We start from the raw sequence: 21,412 nt of genomic DNA, 5'->3' as shown, positions 1-21,412 counted from the left end.
TTAACTCCTCATGAACGGCCAAGGCGATAGACTCTGTGGAATGCTGGGGTCTAAAGCCGGCCTGATGGGGGTCAAGGAAGTGAGAGGATTCAATAAAGTCACTCAAGCAGCTACCCACATAGGCTTCCAAGACTTTACCCAGGTAGGGAAGGAGGGAGATTGGAGGGAATGTCTGGATCTGATCCAGGTTTTTTCAGGATTGGAGAGACCACAGCCGTTTTGAAGGAAAGGGGAACCACTCAAGAGGAGAGGGAATTGTTCAGGAGGGCAAGAGGGGGCATGGGGATGTTGAGAAAGATCTCACGACTGATATCAGGAGGGCAACAATCCTGAGGCGAACCCGACTTCACTTTCCCTATGAGAGAGAAGAAGATGTCATCAGTGAGAGTGGGGAACGCCAGATAATGTGAATGATTGGGGGCAGCTATGGAGGGGTGTGGCATAGTGACAGCAGCAGGAATGCTAGTTTTTATTGTTGTAATTTTATCAATAAAATAACTATTAAGAGTCGCAAAGAAGTTGCGATGGGGATTTAGCGGTAACACGGTCAGGTTTGACCAGCTCGTCCACAACGGAGAGAATAGTTTTAGATTTGCAGCTAGCACCAAGTATTTTCGCCGAGAAGTGTGCTGATTTAGCCGACACGATGGCCGACTTATAGTCCTGTAGGGCCTTCAGGAACAGGGTTTTCTTGAGGGGGCAATAATGGAGCCTCCACTTGCGCTCCAGTTGACGCAGAGCGAGCTTCCTGTCCCTGAGGTCTTTAGTGAACCAAAGTTGGGCATCGTGGGGTCGCTTGATTTTTAGGATCTTAAGGGGAGCAAAGTTATCTCTCGCCTGGGTCAGCCAGGAGGAGAGAGCGTCTGCTTGGGCGTGTGGCGAACATTGGGAATCCGAAAGATCAGGAAAAGCTGAGAGGGTGGAAGTGAGATTGGAGCAAAAGGAAGGAATATCTACATGCTTCCAGTTTCTGATCATGGTGGGGGCAGCTGAGTGTGTGGATATAGTAGCCGGAAGGCAGATAGATAGAGAAACAGAGTAGTGGTCGGACCAGGCACAGGGGGATACCTGAAGCTCAAGAATGTCTAAATTGAGGCTCCAGGCCTGGTCCAAGGTATGCCCTTTAATATGGGTGGCTACTGTGATGAGTTCTGAGACGTTAAGCCCAGAAAGCAGATCCCTGAACTGTCTAGAGCAGGGGTTCTCAAGGGGATCATGTGGCCAGTAGTTAAAGTCCCCCATGATGAGGAGCTTGGCATGATTAATTACAAGCTCTGCGACAAGATTGCTAAAAAATTATACAAAATTTGAGGAAGGATTGGGTGGGCGGTAGCAGAGAACACATGCCAGTTGAACATTTTTGAAGTGCAAAGTGACTGCAAGAATCTCAGCCAGCGGAGTGTTGGGGATAGTGAGGGAGGTGAAAATGTGTGGATGAGCGATTATGGCAGCAACTCCTATCCCACTTTTCCCGTCTGGTCGATTAGCCTGGAGAATATAAAAGTTATCGGGGAGGGCAGCCAGAATATCTGGTGTGGACTCCGACGATAACCAGGTTTCAGAGAGAAACAGGATGTCTGGGTGGAGGGTGTTGAGTAGATGGAAAATCTCGACCTGGTGTTTGGCTAATGAACGGGTATTTAAATAAAAAATAGAAAGTTTGGAAGGGATCGAAGCAGGGTGAGTGGTTATGGTAGGAAATTCTGAGGGCCGCCCAAGGGTGCAGGGGGAATATAAGGGGACGAAGACAGGATTCCGGTAATGGCCAGGCTTTCAGGGAGTTCACTGATGATAGTCCAAGGTCCCCGAAGGTTCCTTAGCTCATCAGAGGTGTAGGTAATAGTGAATCGCGCAGGGGGGGGGGGGGGGGGGCCCTAGGTCCCGAACGGGCTTGCCTTTTGCGCGCCGCCGGTGCGCCCGCTGCGCGACTTGTATGGCATCTGTTAAATAAGGGTTATGCGACCAGTGGGTGTGTCTGATAGGAGCGTCTGATAGGCGGATGGGCTCGGAAGTAGTGAATCACTTCCGGGGCCCAGAATCTCCTCCCTTGTCCCTCCACAGCAATCCAAAGGCTTGGTGGTGGACCGGGGACTGTGGAGGCGGTGACGGCGGTACAATCGCGCAAACAAAGGTAAAGGTTACAGCGTGGGTAATTTAAAAGCCACAGAAAATCTAAGTGATTAAAAAGTGCAGAGCGCCCTAAATCGGCGGGCAACTAGGTTCACTAGATACCTGTAGACAAGCACTTTCAATCTTTAATCCACCCCTGTATCCCTCCAAGGAGGAGGAGAGACTCCGCCTGGACACAAAACGTGCACTGTCTTTTTATCTTGATCGCACAAAAGGCTTCTGGGTGGATGATCAACTCTTCATTGGCTATGTGGCTGCCAAGAAAGGTCTGGCTGGTCAGAAACGGACCATCTCCCGATGGGCTGTCCTTGACATAAAAATATGCTATGACGAAGGACCCTCCAGTGGGGTTTCCTGCTTATTTATTTTATTTATTTATTCAAAGTTTTATATAGCGCGAACAAGATCTTTGCAGATATCAGAGCGCTTTACAAAGACACGGGTAGGGGCGGGGAGAATAGATACAATATTGGGTACAATATGATAGCATAGTAGAATAGGATAACAATCGAGTACATATATGAGAACCAGTAAACGATCAAATAACTAATAACACAAAAAGCGGTGCAGAGACTTAGATCCAGCAACAATAGAGATCAGGTGAGCTTAGGCCAAAACGGATGGCTATTACCTCTTTCTTAATGCTTGCAGGAACACGGGGTACTGGCAACAGGAAGGTAGTTGGAACCGACTGTTAGGAACAAAATAGTAGTCGGTGGTAAGTGAAATAGCATAATAGGATATCAGTCATGTACAAATAAAATACAATAAACAAACTGGTAACCAGTACTGCAGCAACGATACAGGCGTCTCTGTTCCAGCATCAGAAGAGTTCAGGTGAACTTGGCCATAAGGATGGCTTTTACCTCTTAAAGTGCCGTGGAGGGGATATGCCTAGTTTCAGGCGGGAGTGAGTTCCAGATCCTGGGCGCCATTCCTGAGAAGGAGCGTTTGTATGTTTTTTCCTTCCGGAATCTACGAGGTTTCAGGAGTAAATTTTTTGTACTTCTATTGGATCTCGAGCCTCCTGATATAGTCAGCTTTTGGGTGAGGTAGCTGGGTGACTTGTGGTGTACGGCCGAGTGTGTCATAACGGCTATTTTCAGCTGTATTCTGGCCTCAAAGGGCAGCCAGTTCAGAGATTTTAAATCAGGGGATATATGCGAGTGTTTACTAGAACCAGTGATGAGTCTCGCGGCGGCGTTCAAGGAGGCTCTTAGGGGAGACGGTTGTTGAAAGAGGGAGTCCGCTAAGGGTCGCAATTCCATAGTCTATGTGAGGGATGACTAGGGCCTGTACAGCAGTTTGGAAGTCCTTAGCTGGGAGGAAGGGTTTAAGTTTCCTCAACGTGTTGACTTGGAAGTTAGCTCCTTTAGTGGCTTTGCTAATGTGCTGCTGCATGTTGAGCTTGGCGTCAAGTGTAATGCCTAAGGATTTCGCAGATTCCACTATGGTGGGTTGGACATTGAGCGCAGTTAGCTGATTGAGCCAGGTTTGGGTGATGGCAATTTTCGTGGGGGGTGAGATCAGAAGGAACTCTGTTTTCAGAGCATTTAATTTGAGGTGATTATCGGCCAACCATGATTGGGTGTTTGAGTGTGGAGTTCAGAAGCTTAATGTCTTCCGGGGATTGTAGCTTGAGGTAAAGTTGAGTGTCATCGGCGTACATATGGAAGAGTACATTGGATGCTTGAAGCAAGGAGGTGAGTGGTTCCATGATGAGGTTGAACAAAGTGGGGGATAGGGAGGAGCCTTGTGGGACGCCTAAAGTTACCGGCACCGGTGAGGACAGCACGTTGTTGATCTTGAACGTCTGTGAACGGTTATGTAGGAAGGAAGTGAACCATTTGAGAACAGTTACGGATAGACCCATTCTGGTCTTTAGCAGCTCCAGAAGGTTCTCATGTTTGACAGTATCAAAAGCTGAGCAGAGGTCAAGAAGGATGAGGAGGCAGGAATCGTTGCGGTCAAGGATTTGGAGGGCGTCATCAATTATGTGAGTCATAGCCGTTTCCGTGCTGTGTTTCGCTCGGAAGCCTGATTGATGAGGGTTGAGGGGGTCAAACTGATCAATGTGTTTAGTCAGTTGGAGTTGTACACATTTTTCCAGAAGCTTGGCCAAGGTGGGGATATTGGTGATAGGGCGATAGTTGTTCAAGTCAGCCGGGTCAGCTGTAGGTTTCTTGAGTGTGACTTGCCCCACCTTGAGGGAGTCTGGGATGAGTCCTTGTTGAAGGGAGCTGTTAATGATTTTAGTCCAGAGTGGGAGGAGCAGGGGGGTGAAGTCTTTCACAGCATTAGCAGGTAGGGGGTCAGTGAAGTGATTAGAGGGCTTCAAGGTGGTGAGCAGTTTGCAAATTGCTTCTTCAGTGTAGGTGTCGAATGACGTCCATGATGCGTTGTTTTTAGGGTGAGTGGTAGTCACGCTGATGGGGCTGGAGTATCGGCTTGCATCAATGAGAAGATCGCTTCTTATGTTGTCGATCTTTAACTTAAAGAATGCGGAAAAGTCTTCACAGTGTGGAAAATCGCTTGTTGCGCTGATTGATTGTGAGGGTTGCATCTTGGTTTGAGATTTGATTAGATCGAACAGTTTCCTTGGTCGGTTCTTTGCTTGGTCCAGCTGGAGGTTGAAGAAGTCTGATTTCGAACGCTTGATCTTCCTAAAGTAGGCATTTCTCTTGTTCTTTAGCATTTTAAGGTGCAGTGCTGAGGGGTCAGATCTCCAGGTGCGCTCTGCCATTCGCAAGGCACGTCTGTCTTCATTGAGTCTGCCATCATACCAGGGATTCGATTTCTTGGTGGAGACTCTTTTCAATTGCAGGGGGGGCAGCTTCATTGATTGAGTTCATAGAATCGAGGTAGAGGTCAGTCAATGATTGAACATCAGGGGCGCCCACAGGGGGAAGGAGGAGACTGCGAGTGTGAGAAGGCAGGCAGTTCGGGTTGAGATTCTTCATGTCCCTTTTCCAGATCTTGGATTTGGTGGGTTGAGCCATGTTAGGTTTAACTTTTTCGTTGATGAAGAAAGAGATAATGTGATGGTCTGACCAGTCACAGGGTTGGATCGACCCCAATTGGGTAGCGTCCTCTTTGGCGATGATAAGGTCGAGGATCGAGCCTTTGTCGTGTGTCGGGCTGTTACAGATTTGGGTGAGGTCAAGCGCATTAAGGAAAGTTTTGAGACTATTCACCACTGCTTCTTTCTGATCGTTCTAATGGAGATTGAAGTCACCCAGGTAAATTTGAGTGGACTGCCGACCGGCATTGGATGAGATCATGTCCATGAGTTGTTGGGTGAAGGTGAGGTTGTCCCCGGGCGGGTGGTAGATGACATGTAAAGAGCATACAGGTTTGCCCTCGCTGGAGATATCAAGGCAGAAGAGTTCACAGGAAGTGAGGGAGGGGGAGGTGACTTTGGTCACAGAGAGGGTGCTCCTAAAAATGCATGGGATTCCACCGCCCGTCTTGCCGGTCCTGTCGAGCCTAATGATGTGGTAGTTGGAGGGGACTAGTATGTCCATTATAGGCGTAGAAGTTTCAGTTAACCACGTTTCAGTCAGAATGGCCAGGTCGAGGTCCAATGCTATAATGTGATCCGCGATGTCGGAGGAGTGTCTCGGGCCCGATCTACAGTTGAGTAGGATGCATTTGAGTCTGGGGGAGAGAAGGGTGGTCGATTGTTCTAGAGAGCGGGGGACTTCTCTGAGGTTATTGGGGACGGAACTTCTGTTGCTCAGAGTGGGGGGCCTAAGGGGATTAGTGAGGATTGTGGGAATGGGGAGGTGTATAGCGGTTGTGTGTTTTAAGGGACCAGGGCAGACTGAGCGAAGATGGGTGCATAGGTCATGGTCCGAAAGGGGGTTGAGGGCGCGACGGGGGCGTGTGTGATTGCGGGCGGGGATAGAGGGCCAATGCGGGGAGTATGACTTGTGAGGGTATGTAGGGTGGGTGGGGGGTTTGTTGCGTGAGGTGGCGGTGATAGGTAGGGGTTGTCTGGTGAGTGTGGTAAGTAGATCTTTGATGGTGTGGAGCTCTTCTTTGACTTGTAAGAGGGTGGCTATAATCATGTCCAGAGGAGGGTTAGGGGTGGAGTGAGGGATGGGCGCCGTGGGCGAGTCGTTGATTAGGGAGCTGGAATGGGGACTGGCAAGGGGGTGGGGGGCTATGCTAGCGTTGGTGCCGAGCTCTGAGGTAATAGTGAGTGGGGTGTCATTCGATGGGTGTGTGAGAATGTGGGTGAGGGGAGTGGATGGGTAGGGAGGGGTGTTGGAGGCATAGGTGGGGGTGCTGGAGGGGAGGTCGGAGCAAGTGAGTTGAGGGGGGGGGGAGGCTGGAGACAGTGGGGGTGTGTCGAGGGTATTGGGGGCTGAGAGTGGGGGGGGAGCGAGGAGGAGGGGTTGAGGTAGGAGAGGTGGTGTGTTCCGCAACTCTGGTTGGGAGAGTGGGGTAGTGGGGAGTAAGCGTGGGAGGGGAGATAGTGTGAGATATGGGCGGGGGGGGGGATAAGTTCCAGCCAATGGAGGGTTCTGCGAGACTCATAGGAGGTGAGAGTTGGGGGGTAGGGAAGGTGGGGGTATGGAGGCTGTATGAGGGGGAGAAATCTCCCCCATTGGGTGGGGGGAGTGGAGAGGTTATATCTGGTAGGTGACCGACTACAGCGCTTGGGATATATGAGGGGGAGTAGTCCTCACGCGTGGATGAGAGGTGTGGTGAGGTTACAACTGGTGGGTGACTGACTACAGCGCTGGGGGGATGGGAGAAGTGTGTGTCGTTCAGCTGATGTGCTAGGATAGGCAAGTTACATTGGAGATTAGAGGTGGGAGTGGGGGGGTTGTGTAGCTTGAGAGGTTAGGAAAGGAGGTGCGCCGGTTAGAGACGTGTTCGAAGAAGGTGGGGAACAAATTGTCGATCAGGTCCAGGTTCTTATCAGTGGATTGGAATAGGATGGTACCGTTGTTGTAGATGGTGATGGTGGCTCTACCTGGGAAAGTTTGGGATGGGGTGGTAGTAAGTGTTAAACCATGAGCGGATTTTCTGGTGGTGGAGATAGTGAGAATGGAGAGGAGGGCTTTCCTCCACTGTGCTCTGCGTAGAGTGTAAAGAATGAAATCAGTGCTCGTGGCACCATTGATCGGTGAAAAATAGGTGTCCACAAATGGGGTTTCAGGGTGGGCCTTCAGGAAGTTGTGTTTGAAGCGTTTGGCGTTATTTTTGGATAACTCTGGTGGGTAGTTAATTTTGAATGTGTGCTTGCCCATGCGTTCCATAATAGAGGAGGAGTAGGTAAGTAGGTAGAAGAGGGGCGGGTGTGCATAGATGAGTGTGAGGTTACAGTGGTGTAGGCCTGAAGAGAAAAGAGAATGAGGATAGTCTTAGGTGTGGGCAGTTGTTGAGGATGACTAATCTAAGATGGCCACCAAAGTGGAGGACTAGTCCAACATGGCCGCCAGAGTAGCATATACAGGGACCAGAGTCCTTTGTCGTAGTCCTTTGTCTATTGTAGATGTGTTTTAGAGTTTAGTTTCCCTTTCTAAACCAGGGGAAGTCAAGTTAGTCTTATTCCATTATGCTTATTCCACCAGAGCAATCACTGCATTAGCAAATGGAGTTCCAGTCCTTGACATCGGTCAAGCAGCAACGTGAGCATCCTTGCACATGTTTACCAGACTCTAGTGCCTGGATACACAAGTCCAGAGGGATGGGTACTTTGCCCGTTCAATCCTCCAGGACTTTGATATGATCTTGGTTTGGAGACCCTCCTCTGGGGATGGTATTGCTGGGGTATCTGTTCTGTAGTAGGGGATCTCGGTGTATAGTCATAATCTAGTGAATAGTCCCGCCCATGTGCGCGTACCCCGGAGAAATCAGAAATAATATCTTAAATTGACAAAAAATGCAGACCTGCACAGACACTTAGGAAAGAATGTAAAGACAGATAATGCAGCCTATATCCTCAGGCTACACTGTCCAGTACTTCAACTAGAAATTCCACTAAAAACCCACAAACAGCACAGCCTGTCCAGATTTCTCCATAGAGAAAAACTTTCCTTTTCCAGCAGAACCCTCTGGAATGATGAGAGGAAGGAATGGACAGACAAGCCCCATAGGCTGCCATTATGTGGCTCAAAACAGGATACTGTGCCTTTAAGAGAACCTTCCAGAACACACTCAGTATCCCAGAATACACAGCAGGTCCCTCCTACTTTCAGTTCCTTTTTCCGGCTCCTGCTAGCAGAACCCTGGAGCATTAGCTCTTCTTTTTTGAGCTTTTTATATTCAATTTTTGTGATAATTTTGGATTTTTGCAGCTTCACTCGACGTCTTTGGCCTTTATCTACATTCTGCTGTGTTTTTTTGGCAGAATTTCTGCAGTCTTCTTGTCTTTATACTATTTGTCTGACAAGTGCTTTGTCTGCAGCTGAATTAAAGACCAAAGCTGAAGCTCACACGGTTTGTATTCTGTGCTCTCCTGTGTCTTTTGACACCTGTATTCTCTGTAACTTCATTTCTAGGAGGCTTCGGCTCCCAGGTTTGGAGCAGCGGAGTTTGAAGGCATCTTCAGCCTCTGGGTAAAGAGAGGGTAGGTCCTCTACAGAGTCCCATGCTGTGACCTCTGGGGTTCTCCCCAGTAGGGGCACGTCTGAGCTATGACGCGGTTCCAGTCAGCGTCGAGGACGCCGTGGAGTGCCTGGACGCCGTGGAGTGCCTGGACGCCGTGGAGTGCCTGGACGCCGTGGAGTGCCTGGACGCCGTGGAGTGCCTGGACGCCGTGGAGTGCCCGTGGGGCAGTGAGGCTCGACGTCGTGGGGCAGTGAGGCTCTATCTTCCTTTAGGTCCAGACGTCACCGTTATGGATGGCTCGGCGTCTCGGTGTTTGACACCGTAGTAACCTTTTGACGTCGGGGTGTTGGTCAATGTCGTAGAGACAGTCACTGTCTTAGTGATGGTGACGTCGTAGTGAGGTAGACGTCATGGGTTACAGCCGCGGAATACTTGCCGGCGCTTGACGCCTGGGTCTTGTTCCCGGCCTCGCTCCGTGGTGAGCCTCTCTTCATGGGAGGGGACTTTGTGTTCCCGGCAACGTCCACTCACGACGCCGAGCAGTTGATCAGCGTCGAGGAACCCTTCTGATGGGGACTCTGTGGCTACTTACCACGTGTAAGCGAGGGACGTTGGTCCTTTTTCTTAGTTTTTAGTATTTGCATACCTACCCATCGTCTAGGTCGCCTCCTGCTCTGCCACCACTGGTGAGACCACCGGGGATACTTCAAAATTCTCTCGGTTCACTCTCCCACCCACCACCCCAGGGGCCTTTGGCCCCTCAGTCTACGAATCCCCTTGCCTTGTGCCAGGGATGCGTCTTCCATGAGTACTGGGAGCCTCTCTCAACTTTCGTCCACTACCACCTGCCAGGAGGTTCTGGCTTCGAACGTACTCCTGACTTGGTCGTAGGGGTTTCGGCATGCAGACAGCATGCTGTGGCCCGCTGTTGCTGGTTCGTTGTGGTAAGATCCCTGTGTGGGGGTGTTTCTTCACCTATTTGTGGTTCCCCTGCCGACAGACCGGAGGGAAGCCTTGCAAGAGATAGTCTAAAGGGCCTGATAGTTTCAGATTTGAGCATCGGTGTCGGAGCGGAGTTTTCTCTCCTGCCGACCCCCAGGTATTGTAGACTTGTCCTACGTTGCCATACTTTTATTCGTCCTGCGGCTCAGCGGAGTACTTCTACTCTCCCGTTCTTTGGGAAACCCGGGCTGCCATGAGGGTAGTGAGTGGCCTGCATGAAGTCTGAATCGGAGACTTTTGAAGGCTGTAGGTTTGGGGTATGGAGAACGGCCTAAGGCCTTCCGCCCTTTCTAGCAGAGTTTTTTCCTCCCAGAATTTGTCTGTGGTCCCGGGCCGCCATTTAATAATTCACAAGTATATTGTGCGCATACGCGGGAGAGCTTGGTGCTCCTCAGCGAACAAAGGCCGGCTGGGTCTAAGACAGTCTTCGTTTGTCAGCCCTCTTCCAGCAATTCCACCGGTTCCCTCGCAGTTCCTGCTGCGCGAGTTCCGATCGGATGCCGTTACCCTGTTGAGAAGCAGGGAGCTAAGACGTCCCTCGGTCTCCAAGAGAAGGTCTGTAGTGACGGTGCTTTCGGGTGCGAGAGAAGGACCAGATCGAGTTCAGGCCCATTCTGGTTTTGCGTTAAGCAAACGGATGGTTGCTGTCTTTGCGCCGGATTTATCCTAAGCTGCAAAGAGGAGATGGCTGTGCGTACCTCCAGGTGCCCATTCCTTGGAAACATCGGAAATTCCTGCACTTCCTCGTCGGCACCAATCACTATCAGTACATCGTACTACTGTTTGGACTGAAGTCTGCACCCAGGACTTTTTCGACATGCATGGCTGTGATAGCAGCGCACCTGAGACAGAACAAGGTGTTTATCTACCCGTACCTGGACGTCCTGCTGACCGTCTGGGGTTGCACATAGGTCTGTCCAAGTCTGTCCCGATTCCGGTACAGTGTCTGCGGTACTCGGGCGCCTCCATCAATACGCTGTCGGCTAGCATGTCTCCCTCTGAGGAGAGACGCTTATCCATCCCTCGCAAGGCTAAGGCTCTTAGCTGCTCCATCTACAACAGTGAGGACGGTGTCTTCTCTATGGGGAGCGATGGCCTCTTGTGTCTTCCTCATTCCGCATGCGTGCCTACACATGAGGCCGCTACAGGGCTGTTTGGAGGACCAGTGGAACCAGAAGAAAGGGTGATGGGACGACCGGATTCAGTTATCTCTTCAGGCCCAACTGTCCCTGAGATGGTGGTGCTCAGCAGAGAATATCCTCAGAGGGGTTCCTTTCCACAGGGATTTCCCGACTCAGGCTATCGTTACGGATGCGTCTCTCCTGGGCTGGGGAGCACATTCAGACCATCCACAGATCCAGGGAGCGTGGTCTCCGACAGAGTCCACATCACATCAGTTTCCTGGAATTCAGAGCTGTTCACTTGGCACGGAAGGCCTTTCATCTGTCCTTCCAGACCAACTCCTTGCTTGTGCGGGCGGACAATACGACCACGATGTATTTCCTTGACAAGCAGGGGGGCGCGAGATCGCGCACACTGTCACAGGAAGCGCAGGCGATCTGGCACTGGCTGTTAGCCAGAGGACTGACGATAACTGGGTCTCATCTGTCAGGTGTGCAGAATGTTCAGGCGGACGCGCTGAGCAGACTGATTCAGGAAAACCACGAATGGGTCATAAACGACGAAGTACTAGGAGACGTCTTCGCAAGGTGGGGGACTCAAGACGTAGATCTGTTCACCGCCGAAAACAGCAAATGCCGAGACTTCGCCTCCAGGTACTACCAGCAGGGGACGCTGGGGAATGCGCTATGGATCGACTGGTCAAAAAGCTTTCTGTACGCTTTTCCTCCCATTCCCCTGATTCCGGCGGTGCTCATCAAGCTGTCCCAGTCCAGGGCACGGATGATCCTGATTGCCCTGGAATGGCCAAGGCAGTGGTCGTTCACGGACCTGCATCACTGGTCTCTCCTTCCTCAGATATGGCTGCCGTGCCGGCCGGACCTTCTCACGCAGTTCAGGGGGCAGATGGTGCACCCCAACCTCTCGTCTTTGAGTTTGGCGGCATGGCTCCTGAGAGAGTGCAATATGACCATTTGAATCCACCAAAAGATTGAATGGACATACTGAAGGAGGCTAAGAGACCTTCCACTAGGACTTCCTATGCTTACAAGTGGAAGAGATTCTGAATCTGGTGCAAGTCCAAGACCTATGATCCAACGACATGTAAGGAAGTTGTGATCCTTCCTTATCTTCTACATTTGGCGCAGTTTGGCCTTAATTTCCGTTTCATTAAGGTTCATCTCGCTGCGCTGACTGCCTACGGAAATGCCCTTCACAGACTTCCTTCTTCCAGATCCCTGTGATCAAGGACTTTTGGAAGGCTTGAAGAAAGCGTTCCTTCCTGTCCGGCTTCTTTCGCCTTCAGGGGAATTGAATGTGGCGCTGTCCAGTTTGATGAAGGAGCCTTTCGAATCTGTTCATAAGGCTTCGTTGAAGCACCTGTCCTGGAAGGCCGCGTTCCTCGTGGCCGTCACATCCGCCCACAGGGTGAGTGAAATTCGGGCGTTGTATTGCCAAGAACCTTATGCTGTATTCCATGCTGCTAAGGTTGTTATGCGTAGTCACCGTAAATTTCTTCCAAAAGTTATCTCTGAATTCCATGTTAACCAGACCATAACTTTACCTAAATTTTTTCCGAATCCTTCATCTCCAGCGGAAAGGTCTCTGCATTCCCTGGATGTTAGGAGGGTGTTGAAATTTTATCTGGATAAAACCAAAGATATTCGTAGGTCAGACCAATTGTTTATCAATTATGGATCAGTCAGGACCGGTCTTGCTACCTCAAAACAGTCCTTCTCGAGGTGGATTGTGTCCTGTATACATTTTTTACCAGAAGGCTAATAAGACCTTAGGGGGTAAACCTAAGGCTCATTCCACCAGGGGCAGAGCTGCCACGACTGCTTTGCTTCGTAATGTTCCTATTGCAGAAATCTGCAAGGCGGCCACTTGGAAGTCAGTCCATACCTTTGCTAAGCATTACTGTCTGGACACTGATGCCAGGACAAACGCTCAGGTTGGGCAGGCTTCGCTGCGAAAAGCACAGTAGTGGTGTTAATTCTATTCTCTCCACCGCCGCTTTGGTGTGGGGATGGGCTTGCCATTCTATTCACTATATTATGACTATATACAGAGATCCCCTACTACAGAATGAGTAGTTTCTGTCCTGTAACTCCAGTTCTGTAGTAGGGGTATCTGTTATAGTCAAAAGCGCCCGCCCTCCTCCCCGGTGGAGAAAGATATTATGTACGGAATGCTACAGGTCTGGCGTGTTACGCCTTCAAAAAGAACTGAAAGTAAGAGGGACCTGCTGTGCATTCTGGGATACTGAGTGTTCTGGAAGGTTCTCTTAAAGGCACAGTATCCTGTTTTGAGCCACATAATGGCAGCCTATGGGGCTTGTCTGTCCATTCCTTCCTCTCTATCATTCCAGAGGGTTCTGCTGGAAAAGGAAAGTTTTTCTCTGTGGAGAAATCTGGACAGGCGGTGCTGTTTGTGGGTTTTTGGTGGCATTTCTAGTTGAAGTACTGGACAGTGTAGCCTGTGGATATAGGCTGCATTTTCTGTCTTTAAATTCTCTCTTAAGTGTCGGTGCAGGTCTGCATTTTTGACAACTTAAGAGATTATTTTTGATTGCTCCGGGGTACGCGCACATGGGCGGGACTATTCACTAGATTATGACTATATGAGAGATACCCCTACTACAGAACTGGAGTATCTGAAAGACACGTTAGTGATAGATTCCTTACCTTAGAATATCCCCAGGCGTCAGACTGGATCCGGAAAGTTTTGCGTAGCAGTACCCTTGCGCGTCGGTAGGCGTCGTCTGCGGCACCGCGTCAGCCGTCGGTGCCGTGATGACGTCGTCTGAGTACTTAGACGCCGCCTCCGCGTGCTGACGTCAGTTCTTCTTTTTTCCGCGCCAGCCAGCGCAGATCTGGAAAGAGCACTTCCCTAGTCACTTTTTGACTAAACTTTTGTGATCTTTTTTGGATCCATCTCGAAGTCTTACGACTCCGACGGTGCCGTTAGGGATGCCCGGCCTCAAGCATTGCGACGAGTGCGACCGTACCATGTCGGTCACGGATCCCCACCGCTTGTGCCTGATGTGTTTGGGCGTCGACCATGACGACGAGGCCTGCTCCGACTGTCGGGCACTCTCGAGGAAGGCCAGGCGGGAGCGGTCCCGCAGGCGACTCGAGATCCGCCAGTCGGCCCCGCGCCGTGTGAGGTCCCGGTCCCACGGGAGGTCGAGGGACAGGTCGCGGGGACAGAGCCGTCACAGCTCCGGGAGTCGGCGCCACTTCTCGGGGTCCAAGTCGTCGGGTAAGAAGCATAAGAAGTCGAAGAGACCTCATCGCTCTTCTGACTCCCCCCAACGCTCGAGCGATGCGGCCGGGGGTTCGGGTTACACCGCCCACGCGGCTCCTCGTGAGTCGCGGGCACCGCTTTCCGCCCCATACCCCCCGGTCCCTGGGCTGAACGCGACGCCGGAGGAGATCGAGCGCTTCCTCATGGCCATGAGGTCCCTTTCTCCTCCGACGGGTTCCGCGGCGCCTTCGGGCCCAGTGAACCCGTCTGGGGGCCCTGGTGGGTCGGGGGCTACGACGCCGTCGGGTGCTTCGGCCTCGCCGGCGCCTTAGGGCCCGGCGCCGCAGGGCTCCGCGATCCCGACGCCGCCGCTGCCCTCGGGCTCGGCGCCGCAGGGTACAGCGGCCCCGGCGTCGTCGGTGTCTTCGGGCCCGGCACCGCTGGGCTCTCGTCGGGCGATGGACCGTCTCAGGTGGACCTTACGACCTCCCCCCCCCCCCCCCCCCGGGGTCGGTCCGTGTGGTGTCCCCTCCGGCGCAGTCCTCGGGCGGCGCTGTCCCCGGTGCCTCCTCTCACTGGGTTCCGACGTCGGGTGGACGCCTGTCGGCGCCGCTCTCGACGCCGTTCGGAGAATTTCAATTCTATGAACCCACCCCATTCACTTATGACCCTGAATCTCAGGAGATGGGGGACGAGGAGAATTGGGACGGGTCTGAGGACCCTCTGACAAGGGAATGTCAGTCTAACATGGACTGGACAGGAGACCTTGGGGAGGCCAGTGGCCTGGACACCTCTCCTGACACTGGATTCGTCTCTCCTCCTACCGTGGCTTCGGAGAAGGGCGCGGCATATAGTGTGGTGTTGATGAGGGCTGCTAAGGCCTTGGGCCTTGAGCTCCCCGTCGCGGCCGTTAGGACTAACCTCCTCACTGAGGTCCTTAAGCCGCAGTCATGCTCCATGGAGCCTCTGCTGCAGTTTAATGAGGCCTTGACGGACGTTCTTTTGGGCACTTGGTCCAGGCCCGCTACAGGTTGGCCTGTAGATAGGAACGTGGCCAGGCGCCACCGCCCGGCCCCGGGCGACCCATGTTTCCTGTCCACCCACCCCACCCCAGAGAGTCTGGTTATCCAGGCCTCTAACTCCCAGACCGCCTTCCCGACGGCTCCCCCCGATCGGGAATCCAAGAGGTACGAGGCCTATGCCTAAAAGGTGTTCTCGTCCCTTAGCTTGGGACTGCGGTCTTGCAACACCGCATGCCTCTTGGGCCGTTACATCCACTCTCTGTGGGAAGTGGTGGCGGAAGTGCTGCCAGAGTGTCCGTTGGAGGTACGGGCCAAACTCGGCCAAGCCCTACTGGAGGGCCGGGAAGCAGCGAGGTATAATATCAGGTGCGGACTGGATACTACTGACTCGCTGGGCAGAGCGATGGCTGCGACGGTGGCGATACGACGCCACGACTGGCTGAGATCCGCCAACTTCTCAGCAGACGTCCAAAATACACTCATGGACATGCCGTTCGATGGCCGTCGCCTCTTTGGCGACAAGGCAGACCACGCGCTTGAGCGCTTTAAGGACTCCAGGGCTACGGCCAAGTCCTTGGGCCTCTCGGCCCCGCGCCAGCAAATTGGGTGCCTTTCGCTCCTTTCGTGGCCAAGGAAGGGGCGTCCCCACACGTGCCGCCAGCCACTCGCCGCAGACTGTCGTCCAGCGCGGCGGCGGCTGTGGAAACCGCCGTGGAGGCGGTCAGGGAAAGAAGCGGAGCCAGTCCACACCTGCCCCCGCAGCATCCGCCTCTAAACCCTCCTAGTCCGTGCTTTTCGGCCCATGTGACGCCAGTGGGAGGCAGGGTTCGCCATCACCACTCTCACTGCACAGTCACTTCGGACAGGTGGGTGCTGCAGATCGTCCGAAGGGGCTACTCCCTCCCCTTCGAGACGACTCCTCAAGCCATGCCACCGCAACACCACCGCGTATCGGGGGATCACTTGCGGCTCCTGCAGGAGGAAGTTTCGGCCCTCTTGGCCAAGGGGGCCATCGAGCGCGTTCCTGGGCCAGAAGTAGGACGTGGTTGCTACTCCCACTACTTCCTGGTACCCAAGAAGGGCAAAGGGGGCCTACGCCCTATCTTGGATCTGAGGAACGTCAACGGCTTCCTCCGGAAGGAGAAGTTCAAAATGCTGACACTGGCTCAGGTCTTGGCTGCCCTAGACCCAGGAGACTGGATGGTAGCGTTGGACTTGCAGGACGCATACTTCCACATCCCCGTCCTGCCGGCCCACCGGCGTTACCTGCGGTTCACGGTAGGCCTCGAGCACTTTCAGTTTACCGTGCTCCCCTTCGGCCTTACCAGCGCCCCACGGGTGTTCACGAAGGTGATGGCGGTGGTCGCAGCTCACCTGCGCAGGTTAGGGGTTTCAGTCTTCCCCTACCTAGACGACTGGTTGTTGAAGGCGGGCTCGCCCCAGGCAGTCGTCAGCCACCTCCAGACTACGGCGGATCTCCTGCACCGGCTGGGATTTTCCATCAATGTGCCGAAGTCACACCTGTGTCCCTCTCAGAAGCTCCTTTTCATCTGAGCGGTTCTCGACTCGGCGCAGTTTCGGGTTTACCCGCCCGAACAGCGGGTTCGGGATATACAGGCCCTGATTCCGATCTTCGGGCCGTTATCCCGGGTTTCGGTCAGGTTGACGCTGCGGCTTCTGGGGCTGATGGCCTCCTGCATCCTTCTGGTGCATCACGCACGGTGGCGGATGCAAGCTCTGCAGTGGGACCTGAAGTTTCAATGGGCCCAGCACCGGGGCAACCTGTCCGACCATGTCCTGATCTCGGAGGGCACTGCGAGACAGCTGCAGTGGTGGCTCACGGACCGCGATTGGGTCAACGGCAGATCCCTCTCCCTTCCCCAACCGGAGCACGTGGTTGTGACTGACGCGTCCCTCCAGGGCTGGGGAGGCCACTTGGGAGAGGTGGAGATCAGAGGACTCTGGTCTCCGGCGGAGTCCTTGCTCCATATCAATCTGTTGGAGCTGCGGGCGATTCGTCTGGCACTGAAAGCATTCCTCCCGTCTGTCCGAGGGAGTGCAGTGCAGGTGTTCACGGACAACACCACCGCCATGTGGTACTGCAACAAACAGGGCGGGGTGGGGTCGTGGACCCTATGCCAGGAGGCTCTGCGCCTCTGGCAATGGCTGGAACATCAGGGCGTGACACCTGACAGGTTCCCTGAACGCCAGGGCGGACGAACTCAGCCGTCGGTGCTCGATGGATCACGAATGGCGTCTGAACTCGGACGTGGCGCAAGGCCTCTTTCTGCGATGGGGAGAGCCTTGGTTAGATCTATTCGCCACCGAAGAGAACGCGCAATGTCATCAGTTCTGCGCGTTGGAATTTCCAAGGCGGCACTCGCTCGGAGACGCTTTTCGTTGCGAGTGGAGCTGCGGTCTGTTGTACGCCTTTCCGCCTATACCTCTTCTGCCCAGAGTGCTGAAGAAGATCAAGCGCGACCGGGCACAAGTCATCCTTGTGGCTCCGGACTGGGCACGAAGGTACTGGTATCCCGAGCTACTCAGTATGTCAGTCGATCCCCCGGTTCGTCTGCCTCTTCAGGAGGACCTTCTGTCGCAGCAGCAGGGGACGGTCCTCCACCCGAACCTGCCCAGTCTCCACCTCCATGCATGGAGATTGAGCGGCGACAGTTGAGGCCATTTGACTTGCCTCCTGAAGTTTGCAACATCATTCTGGCAGCCAGGCGTCCCTCCACAAAGACGGTATACGCCTGCAGGTGGAACAGATTTGTGGCATGGTGCACAGCAAAGGCTGTGGATCCCCTCAATGCCCCTCTCTCTGAGGTTCTTCTCTTCCTTCTTTCTCTTGCCCAGCAGGGCTCTGCTCTGGGCACTATCAAGGGCTATCTTTTGGCTCTTTCAGCCTTTCTGAGGCTGCCTGACCAACCTTCTTTGTTCAAGTCCCCTATCGTAAATCGCTTCCTGAAGGGCATCACTCATACTTTCCCTCCTGTTCCTTTTGTGATGCCTCAGTGGGACTTGAACCTGGTTCTCACATTTCTGATGTGCGCTCCCTTTGAGCCACTTCATAACTGTCCACTTCGCCTTCTTTCTCTGAAGACTGCCTTCCTGGTAGCCATCACCTCTGCCAGGAGAGTGAGTGAGCTCCAGGCCCTCTCTTGTAAGCCTCCTTTCCTTTCAGTCCATCCGGACAAGGTTGTTTTGAGGACTAGGCCCTCCTTCTTGCCGAAGGTGGTCACGGCCTTCCACATTGGGCAGTCCATCACATTGCCCACCTTCTTTCCGCCTCCGCACCCCTCGAGAGAGGAGGAGAGGCTCCACCGTCTGGACCCAAAACGTGCGCTCTCATTTTATCTGGATCGCACACGCCAGTTCCGGGTGGATGATCAACTCTTTGTTGGGTACGCGGGCGCTAAGAAAGGGAAAGCGGTGCACAAACGGACCATCTCTAGATGGATTATCATGTGCATCCAGGCGTGTTACTCCTTGGCTAAGAAGGAACCCCCTGTTGGGCTGAGGGCTCATTCCACTCGAGCCACGGCCACTACAACTGCCTTGGGCCGAGGTGTGCCCTTGCAGGACATTTGCCAGGCAGCTACGTGGGCCTCGTTGCACACGTTTGCGCGGCATTACTGCCTGGACAGTCAAGTCCGGAGGGACGGCTACTTCGGCCGTTCCGTTCTCCAGGACTTTCTGGTGTAAATATTGGTTCGCAGACCCACCACCACGGGGATGGTATTGCTGGGGTATCTATTCTAAGGTAAGGAATCTATCACTAATGTGTCTCTTTCAGATGCACAAGTTACTACTTGTGTAACGATATATCTGTAAGAGACATTAGTTAGTGATAGATTCCTTACCGACTCACCCATCCTCCCCGTTCTGCGAACCGATATCTAGGGTTAAGGTCATCCCCTTTCAGGGCCCTAGTTTCTTGGCACCAGTGTCGGTTTTTGTCATGGCTCTGCGCTTCTGGCGCGGAAAAGCTGTGGCTAAGAACGGACGTCAGCACGCGGAGGCGGCGTCTAAGTACTCCGACGACGTCATCACGGCGCCGACGACTGACGCGGAGCCGCAGACGACGCCTACCGACGCGCAAGGGTACTGCTACGCAAAACTTTCCGGATCCAGTCTGACGCCTGGGGATAATCTAAGGTAAGGAATCTATCACTAACTAATGTCTCTTACAGATATATCGTTACACAAGTAGTAACTTGTGCTACAGGACAGAAACTACTCCTTCTAAGCTAAGGAATCTACAAATAACAGTCTCTCTAAGATGAACACGTTACTTACCTTCGGCAATAATGTATCTGGTAGAGACATGTTAGTTGTAGAGCGGGGAGGGTGGGGTGGTCAGCAAACAAATTTAGGGATAGGGACATTCCCCTTAAGGGCCCATTGTTTTGACACGCCAATGGTCAGTGTCTGTCATGGCTCTGCGCTTCCGGCTTGTAAAGTAGTATTGACAACGACGTTGGCGCGCATGGGCGCTGTCTGTAGGTCCTGCATCGTCATACCGGCACCCACGATGCCGACGACTGATGCAGAGGCAACTGACGCAACCTAACGACACGCAGGGGTGCTGCTGAATAAAAATGTCTTGATCCAGACTGACGCCTGGGGGAAATTCTAAGGTTAGGAATCCACAACTAACATGTCTCTACCAGATGCATCATTACCGAAAATAAATAACTTGTTCTGTAGTAAGACCAGGCTACTCCTAAAGGTTTCTGAGCACAGTGATTCCCCTTAGTTAACATTAATCATGTTTTGTGTTTATCTGCATGTTTGTCTAACCACCACCACCACCACTATATGCTTTGATTGTTCAGCTTCAAAGTTTCTCGGTAGCCGGGTGCCAAAAAGGAAATAAGCTATTTATCTAGTTGATGTGCATTAGTATTGTTGTCCCAGCTATAGCAGTGTTGGATATACCCAAAATGGATACTGCTCAGTAACGAGTGAGTGTCCCAGCAGGCCAATAAAATAAATCACTGATTTAATTAAATCTTAGGTCTGGTGTGGTAGTTTATGAAGCAAAATACTAAAGTTTAATATTTTTCTCTGTAATGTTATTGCCCCTTTTCTGGTGACACTTGTCTGAGGTAGGTTTACCCTTTATTTGTACCCAGAAGAAATGTACCAACATTGCCTGGGTACAAGGTACTAGGCCCACCCATGTTGGTCAAGCCTTCTGTTCGAATTATGTAAGCCCTTTTTCATTAGTCCCTTGCCAATATGAATATCATTTGATTGCTCTGTGCCCTATTTTTATCCTATTCTTCCAAACCTCGTACTCTTTTCTAGTTAAAAATGTCCTTGGGCCGGGGAAATCGAGAGGTTCTAGAAAATTGACAGGGATGTGGTATCCAAGGAGATCCATAACAAGATATGTTACTTGGAGGAGTGTCATTCAGGTATGTAGAACTTCATATCACTATGGGAGACAGTTTCATTAATGTTGTTCTTGTTTTTTAGTGTTCGTCCACCAAAGAAAAGCTGGAAAAAAATATTTAATCTTTCTGGAGGAGAAAAGACACTTAGTTCGTTAGCTTTGGTGTTTGCTCTTCATCATTATAAGCCTACTCCGCTCTACTTCATGGATGAGATTGATGCAGCTCTTGATTTTAAAAATGTATCTATTGTTGCATTTTACATCTATGTAAGTATTTTAACCTTTTTTGTTTTGATCTTTAGATCTAGTTCTGATTGTTTTGTAACATTTCGGTTCATTTTAGTTTTTAAATCTGGACAGTGGGTTTTTACTTCCATTGATAAAATCTTCAATCTTTCCACAGATGAGCATTCCTAGAGTTTGAGTTATAGTTGTAGCTGTGGCAAAGTTATTCTCGAACTCCCAGCATAAAGAACAGTATGTTAACTTAAAACTCTCCACCCTTTAATCCGATATTCCCAGACCCTGCTCTCAGACCTTATTCCTTGCTTCCTTTCTGGAAAAAGTGAGCATCAGTACCTTCAGACATTGTTTTGTGTTCTGCCAGTTGCCCAGGGCCTGTCTTTTTTTCCCGAAATGTTCTTCATGGTTGAAATCTAGTGGATGCAGATCAGAAGTTTTGAGGCTTTGTCCGAATATTTAGAGGGTTGTCTCAAAAGGGTCAATCCTTGGGGGCAGGTTCTGTGATCTTCTGTTTGTTCTGACTTTTCTGCAGTACTTTATCTTGTCTGCTTTCATCTTGTGGACGTCTACAGATGTCATTTAGTTTGCTGTGCATGATTTTTGCCAGAACTGCTGAAAAGGTTTGCAATGTGCGAAATACAGGTATTGTCCTTAATCTCTATACCTCATCCATTGTTTACAC

General features: G+C 52.0%; 1 protein-coding gene across 2 annotated transcripts in view; it reads left to right on the top strand.

The window, feature by feature from the left end:
- Positions 1-21,412, top strand: part of SMC4 (structural maintenance of chromosomes 4) — a 512,503-nt gene that overhangs the window by 462,630 nt on the left and 28,461 nt on the right. For both annotated transcript variants that reach the window (XM_086944206.1, XM_086944207.1), the window contains exon 23: positions 20,571-20,754. In XM_086944206.1, the coding sequence (XP_086800332.1) occupies positions 20,571-20,754 (184 nt within the window). The remainder of the gene's footprint in view (positions 1-20,570; positions 20,755-21,412) is intronic.

Source organism: Lissotriton vulgaris, chromosome 11, assembly GCF_964263255.1.
Source record: "Lissotriton vulgaris chromosome 11, aLisVul1.2, whole genome shotgun sequence".
In the NCBI taxonomy this organism is placed as follows: domain Eukaryota; kingdom Metazoa; phylum Chordata; class Amphibia; order Caudata; family Salamandridae; genus Lissotriton; species Lissotriton vulgaris.
The sequence above is the reverse complement of the archived record's forward strand: the minus strand, read 5'-3'. Positions and strand labels throughout refer to the sequence as shown.